Source organism: Salvelinus sp. IW2-2015, linkage group LG17 (genome assembly GCF_002910315.2).
Source record: "Salvelinus sp. IW2-2015 linkage group LG17, ASM291031v2, whole genome shotgun sequence".
In the NCBI taxonomy this organism is placed as follows: Eukaryota; Metazoa; Chordata; class Actinopteri; order Salmoniformes; family Salmonidae; genus Salvelinus; species Salvelinus sp. IW2-2015.
The window spans coordinates 17,623,106-17,631,011 of NC_036857.1; the positions used below are offsets into that span (position 1 = coordinate 17,623,106).

General features: G+C 47.7%; 2 protein-coding genes across 2 annotated transcripts in view; one reads left to right on the forward strand and one right to left on the reverse strand.

Moving 5' to 3' along the window:
* Nucleotides 1-2,636: 2,636 nt before the first annotated feature.
* LOC111976552 (E3 ubiquitin/ISG15 ligase TRIM25-like) lies at nt 2,637-3,469 on the reverse strand. Its single transcript, XM_024005474.3, has one exon. The coding sequence runs from the start codon at nt 3,467-3,469 to the stop codon at nt 2,828-2,830; it is 642 nt and encodes a 213-aa protein (XP_023861242.1). The 3' UTR covers nt 2,637-2,827.
* Nucleotides 3,470-6,113: 2,644 nt separating this feature from the next.
* vps33b (VPS33B late endosome and lysosome associated) overlaps nt 6,114-7,906 on the forward strand; it is a 19,343-nt gene continuing 17,550 nt past the window's right edge. Inside the window, 1 exon segment of the mRNA XM_070448152.1 lies at nt 6,114-6,255. Within this exon segment, the coding sequence (XP_070304253.1) occupies nt 6,114-6,255 (142 nt within the window).

Consider the following 7,906-nt stretch of genomic DNA (forward strand, 5'->3'; position numbering starts at 1 on the left):
CCCACTCAGTGCGTTCTCTTCTCAGCTCAGACTCCGCTCGGTTGCTCCAAGGAGTCCTTCAGCTTGACCACTTGAGCCTTCTCTTGGGGCTCTTGATCAGCTCTTCACCTCAGGCTCCTTCTGTCAAAGGAGCGGATCAGCTTAGTAAGATCTGATACTGTCCCTCCACTGCGCCTGTGCAGCGCTGGAGAGAGAGCGAGAGGAGACAGAGACAGAGACCATGCAGACAGACAGGACGAGAGAGACAGAGACAGAACAGAGACAGAGACAAGACAGAGACAGAAGAGCGAGAGAGAGAGAGAGAGAGAGACAGAGACAGAAGCAGAGAGAGACAGAGCAGAGAGAGACAGAAGACAGGAGAGAACAAGAGACATGAGAGACAGAGAGACAGAGAGACAGAGAGACATGAGAGACAAGCACGACAGAGAGAGACAGAGACAGAGAAGAGAGAGAGACAGAGAGCAGAGAGACCGAGATGACAGAGAGAGAGACAGAGTAAGTAAGCCTCTCTGAACTCATTGAGTCAAGAACGCTGCCACCCGCTTCCAGTCCTCAGGCCTTGTCCCTGTCCAGAACACTCTTGGTCCTGCTCTCTCCCTCCTCCTGACAGACGGTCAGAACACCTCTTGGTCTCCTATCTCCTCCTCTGACAGGCAGGTACAGAACACTCTGGTCCTGCTCACTCTCCTCCTCGTGGACAGACAGTACAGAACCTCTTGTCCTGCTCTAAGAGTACGTCCCCCTCCTGGACAGACGGTACAGAACACCTCTGGTCTCTCTCTCTCCTCTCCTCCTGGACAGCAGGTACAGACACCTCTTGGTCCTGCTCTATTCCTCCCCTCCTGGGACAGACGGTAAGAACACCTCTTGGTCCGCGTCCTGCTCTACTCTCCTCCCTCCTGGTACCCCCTCCAGTAGCCTGCCCCGTAGCAGAGCTAGACCCAGCCTCTGCCCCCTGAGTCCTAGTAGGCTGGACAATAGAACGAGTCCAAACGGCCAAAGAACGTTGTCTGAGCTGGAACACCAGCGAGGCCATAGCAAATGAATTGAAACAAACCTTCACAGAGCCTCTTCTGACTGGAATGATCCTTAGAATTCCATTTCCCCTAAATGGCACCAAAAAATGTCTACCTTTTTATTTTACCACTAAAACCTGTTCTTAGGACCAAACTGGAAAATAATAATAAGAGTGTCTGCTAAATGACTCACGTAAACTAGGCCCCTGTGAAAGGGAGGCTGGTAGTCCAGTGGTTAGAGCATTGGGCCAGTAACCAAAAGGTTGCTGGGTCGAATCCCTGAGTTGACAAGGTAAAAATATGTCGTTCTGCCCCTGAACAAGGCAGTTAACCCACTGTTCCCTCGTAGGCCATCATTAGAATTTATTCTTAACTGACTTGCATAGTTGGATAAAATATAAATCTTTCCTTTTGTCTACAAACCATAAACGTTGCACCTGAAACTCCTTAAAAATCACTCCTTTAAATGGTGTTGCAAAGCAAGAAGCAGATGTATGTAAACAATGTAAACCAATGTACCAATGTATGTTTACAGACCAATGTAAACATCTAATTCCCATGTTCCTCAGTTCCTTCAGATCTTGACCCAAGATGGACACGGAGCCTCACGGAGCCCTCTGGTCAGAAGAAACAAAAACACCGCGACCGGGAGGCTCATGGGGCGATGCACAATTGGCCCAGCGTCGTCCGGGTTAGGGAGGGTTTGGCCGGCAGGGAAATCCTTGTCTCATCTTTATCTCATCGCACACTAGCGACTCCTGTGGCGGGCCGGGCGCAGAGCACGCTGACCAGGTCGCCAGGTTTACGGTGTTTCCTCCGACACTTTGGCTTCCGGGATGGATGTACGTTGTGTCAAGAAGCAGTGCGTCTTGGCAGGGTCGTGTTTCGGAGGACACACAGCTCTCGACCTTCGCCTCTCCCGAGTCCGTACGGGAGTTGCAGCGATGAGACAAGACTGTAATTACCAATTGGAAACAACGAAATTGGGGAGGAAAAAGGGGGTAAAAATAAAATAAAAATTAAAGAGAGAGAGAGATTTTAATGTATAGGGGACACGAGTCGGTCATGGTTACTCATGGTTATGTGATGAGGTAGCCCCGCCTGCTACTTCTAAATCAGTGTCGGTCCAATAGGGAATGTCCTCTTGGTGTAACGGTCAAGATGTTGGTTTCTCCCACGGTAGACCTGGGTTCATATCCCGTCGGTGACATTAAACAGTCTATTCTCTGAAAGGGGTCCAGACAGCCTGTTCCCAACAGTGGGGTCAGTGGGATTGGATAGGGGTCCCTCTCCCTCTGATTGGAGGAGTGAAGGGAAATGTGTGTCTCCTCTGGTCAACAATACTCACCTTGAAAGACTCACAGCCTGTTGGAGCTCCTTCAGCTCCTTCTTCTCTCTCCTGGACCTCTGCTGGACCTTCTGCAACCATGCTGCCTGTGGAGAATACATCTTCAATGAGTATCAACTTTATTAGTCCAGTAGATCAATAGTATAGTATATGACATAGGACCATAGAGAGGAAGGTCTACAATCCTGAGGAAGTCCCTTTATATTATGTTATTATGTGCTATGTGAATGATTATAGTTTTTAATGGTAAGGGCCTTCATGTTTCGAAGGGGTTGAGACTGAACTTTGGACTCATAAAAGGCCATTCAGAATGATAATAGTGTTTGAGTTTAGAAAATGGTGATACATTTGGAGAATCTGGGTTAACATATCTATATACTCAAGGTTTGTGTTCATATTTGTGGATCCATTTCATTTGAATTCTCTCATATTCAAACAGATTTAGTTCCTACAGTATCTTTAATTATTTGTTTATCAGACAGTCACCAACAAGTTGTTCTGGTCTTACCTGTTTCTCAGTCCTCTCTGCTGCAGCTGACACTGTATCATGGCCTTTATGTTCATCCATTGAACACAGATAACAGATACACTGCTGATCGGTACGACAGTAAACCTCCAGCAGTTTGTCATGATGAGAGCAGATCTTCTCCTGTAGTTGTGCHGTGGCTTTGACCAGCTTGTGCTTCTTCAAAGCAGGAGATTCATAGTGAGGTTGGAGGTGAGTCTCACAGTAAGAGGCCAGACATGCCAGACAGGACATGAGTGCTTTCTGCTTTCTGGTCCCAGTGCAGACATCACACGCCACATCTCCAGGTCCAGCATAGCACAGAGCAGGAGGGGGAGCAGCCTGGAGTCCTGTCTTCCTCAGTTTCTCCACCACCTCAGCCAACATGTTATTTTTCCTCAGATTAGGCCTTGGAGTGAAGGTCTCTCTGCACTGAGGACAGCTAAAGACCCCTTTCAGAACATCCTGATCCCAGCAGCCCTCAATACAGCTCCTACAGTAACTGTCTCCACAGGGAATAATCACCGGCTCTTTCAGTAGATCCAGACAGACAGAACAGCAGAACTGGTCCTGGTCCATCAGAACTCCCTGTTGAGCCATTTGGACGGTTGTTCACTCTCACACAGACAGACGACAGAGAGAATCAGATCAGTTTCTTTCCACATAAGAGAGTTTGTGAAGGGGAGGGACTTCCTGGTTCTGCCAGAGGGCTGGGGTTAGAGGGAAGGAGGGAGGGAGTGAGAGAGGGAGGGGTTAGAGGAAGGGAGGGAGAGAGAGAATACTGCAGGCAAAGTTGAGAAGGAGACAAATATTTTAGTTCCCAGGTTAGGACCCTTAATATGGAATAAATGAAATAGAGTGGTTAGAATATATAAAGGGTAACAGTTTCTATGAAGTACATATCTATAATGCTTTTAATGAATGTTGTAATGTCTTAAACTGATATGCTGTGATACTAACTATAAGCGTCCATAATAACTCATACGTGGTTGTAAAACTGTACAATGTGTTCTAGATAATTAGCTACAATGGGGGGAGGAGGGACTTGAAATGGATACAATGTACTGTAGGTGAAATGAATACTGGATGTATAGACTGATCATTGAGAATGATGTAACTCTTTACATTACAGTGTGTTTATTGGTGTGTAATTGGTCCTGTTAGTACAGTGGTGTAACAGGTACTTGATGCCTCATTCTTCCACTGTACCAGCAGCAGTAACCCTAACCAGTAATAAGGCTACTGTCATGGAAAGTGGTACAGCAAATATAAAGTAAGGATTTATACATGTCAGTCTACTAGTCACGATCGTCTTCGGTGGAAGAGAGGAGGACCAAGGCGCAGCGTCATGATATATAATACATCTCGTATTTATTAGATAAGAAAAGACGCAAAACACTTAAAACAAACTATACAAAACAACAAAACGTGAACATTAGAAGCCTTAAACACAAAAGTGCTGCAACATACACATAGACAATATACCCACAAAATACCCTAACGAGATATGCTGCCCTAAATATGCTCCAATCAGAGACAATGATAGACAGCTGCTCTAATTGAGAACCAATCTAGGCAACCAAGACTTAGCATAAACACCTACACTGAACCCCTAGAACTGCTACAAAAAACTAAACAATACAAACACCTCTCTAAACATATGCAGACACTACAAAACCACAAAAATACACCACCTACCCCATTGTGCACACCCTGACCTACACTAAATCTAATGGAAAACAAAGATAACCTAAGCCAGGTTGTGACAGTAACCCCCCCCAAAGGTGCGGGACTTACCGGCCCGCAAAATCCTGACACAGAAGCAGCGATGGGGTCCGACGTGGGCCTTCCTCACGGCTGCTGGCTCGGCTGTGGAACGTGGACCCCACTCCACCATTAGTCAATCCCCGCTTAGGTGGCTGCCCAGGAACGAGGACCCTTGTTTTTACAGCGTAAGTCCCGGCTGAAGACCATCGTGAAGAGCGGCGCCCTGACGGAGCTACGCAGCGTCCGACACTTGACTCGGTAAGCTCCGCATCTGGACCGCCGCCGGGGGAACTCTTGGACTGTGAGCTTGGCCAGCTCGGTCGGACTGAGCTGGTCAGCTCCAGACTCGTCTAGGGGCAACTCCTGACTGGGAGGCACGCTCCGCCGAGCTGAGATAGGCAGCTTCCGCGGACTGCCAGGTGCAGTCCCGGACTGGCCCAGTGGCAAGCCTCCGATGACTGGATGCGCCTCATGACTGCCGACGGGTCAGCTCATGACCCTCGAGGGCAGCTCTCGATGATCCTGGAAAGAGCCACGCCTCAATGACGGGAAGGCAAGCTCATGCATCTTGGAGGCAGCTCCTGAACTGACTGGCGCCTGGCTACTGCAGTCTCCTGACTGAACTGCGGCTCTTGCAGCCCTAACTTGGCTGCACTGGCTTGGCGGCATCTGCAGCTCCTGACTGGCTGACTGGCTGGGGCTCTCAGGCAGCTCCTGACTGCGACTGGCGGCTCTGGCAGCTCCTGACTGCTGCGGCCGGCTACGGGGCAGCCCTTCCTGACTGGCTGGCGCTCTGCACCTCCTGACTGCTGCGGCTCTGGCCAGCATCCTGAATGACGGAACGCGCTCTAGCGGCTCCCGACTGACGGACGGCTCTAATGGCTCGCGGACAGAACGGGCGGCTCAGATGGCGCTGGGCAGACGGATGGCTCAGATGGCGCTGGGCAGACCAGATGGCGCTGGGTAGACGGATGGCGCTGGGCAGGCAGGCAGCTCAGACAGCGCTGGGCAGGCAAGCAGCTCAGACGGCGCTGGGCAGGCAGGCAGCTCAGACGGCGCTGGGCAGGCAGCTCAGACCTGCTGAGGCGCACAGTAGGGCTGTGCTGGCGAACCGGGGACACCATGCGTAAGGCTGGTGCCATGTACACCGGCCTGAGGAGACGTACTGGAGACCAGATATGTTGAGCCGGCTTCATGGCACCTGGCTCGATACTTTAGCCCGGCCGATACGTGGAGCTGGTACAGGAGACACCGTGCGCCTTTCTGCACAATGCGGTGTCTGCCCGTACTCTCGCTCTCCACGGCAAGCCCGGGAAGTTGGCGCAGGTCTCCTACCTGACTACGCCACACTCCCCTTTAGCCCCCCCAAGACATTTTTGGGGTTTCTTCTCGGGCTTCCTGGCCAGCCGTGTTCCCTCATAACACCGGTACCCCTTCTCCGCTGCTTCCGCTCTCCTAGCTGCCTCCACCTGTTCCAATGGAAGGCAATCCTTACCAGCCAGGAGCTCCTCCCATGTGTAGCAACCTTTTCCGTCCAACACCTCTACCCAAGTCCATTCCTCCTGGTACCGCTGCTGCTGCTGCTGCTGCCCGTTGCTACGCTGCTTGGTCCGAGATTGGTGGGTGGTTCTGTAATGGCAGCCTTCCTCCTCTTCACGAGAAGAGGATTGGACCAACACGCAGCGTAGCCAGTGCTCAACATGTTTAATTAAACGATAAACACTTACAAATACAAAATAACAAAATGTGTCTGATACAGCCCTATCTGGTGCAGAGAAAACACAAAGACAGGAAACAACCACCCACAATCCCCAACACAAAACAAGCCACCTATATATGATTCCCAATCAGAGACAACACAAAACACCTGCCTCTGATTGAGAACCATATTAGGCCAAACATAGAAACAGACAAACTAGACACACAACATAGAATTCCCACCCAGCTCACGTCCTGACCAACACTAAAACACTAAACAAGCAAAACACACAAGAACTATGGTCAGAACGTGACAATTATGATTATTTCTGTAAATTGATGTGGTTTTGTCTAAATTCACGGGATGTTTTGGAGGCAAAGCCAAATGTAAACTGAGGATTTTGGATATAAATATGAACTTGATCGAACAAAACATACATGTATTGTGTAACATGTTGTCCCGGGAGTGTCATCTGATGAAGAATATCAAACGTTAGTGATTAATTTTATCTCTCTTATTTCTGCTTTTTGTGACTCCTCTCTTTGGTTGGAAAATCACTGTATGCTTTTTGTGACTAGTTGCTGACCTAAGATAATGATGTGTTCTGCTTTCACCTAAAAGCCTTTTTGAAATCGGACATAGTGGTTGGATTAACGAGAATTTTAGTTTTAAAATGGTGTCTAATACTTGTATGTTTGAGAAAATTGAATTATGAGATTTCTGTTGATTGAATTTGGTGTCCTGCAATTTCATTGGCTGTTGGCGAGGGGTTCCGCTAGCGTTCCCAGACAGGATAAGAACATTTCTGAATGGTACTTTGAATTATCCATTCTAACCACGAATGACTTCAGGGAAGCAGAGAGAGAAACGCTCAGATTAACTTTCCAACAGAAGGACGATTCCATTAGAGATCACGATGACACACTGGGCGTAAAAATATATTGATTGCAATTATTCCCGAATTATTCCCGCGTTCATGTGCAATTGATTAGCATTTCAATTAATATAATTATCAACTGTTTAGTGACTCTTTTTGTCTTTCCCGCACTTCTCACACCCACTTCCCTTTGTCCACCAAGCCGTCATATCAGCTTAGCCCACTAGGGAACCTCCCCTATCATTTTCTTGTAACCATATCTACTCTTTCTTTGTTTATGCATTTCTGTGATTATTTAGTTAGTTAGTAAATAAATGATTAAGACAATTGGTGTATGGATGATTCATAGTAAAGGGTTCATGCAGATTTATCACATTTGGAATGAGACTAACGTGAGTTAAGAACAAGTGTATCTTTAATTATGTGTAAAACATGTATCTTTCATCAAAGTTTATGATGAGTATTTCTGTTATTTGACGTTTGGAATGAGACTAACGTGAGTTAACTTCTTGGCGCACAGATCCCTTTAGCGGGATCATTTTCCTAAACAACCGCTGAATTGCAGGGCGCCAAATGCATAAATATTACAAAACATATTTATAATCATGCAATCACAAGTGAAATATACCAAAACACAGCTTAGATTGTTGTTAATCTACCTATTGTGTCAGATTTTGAAAATGTGCTTTACAAC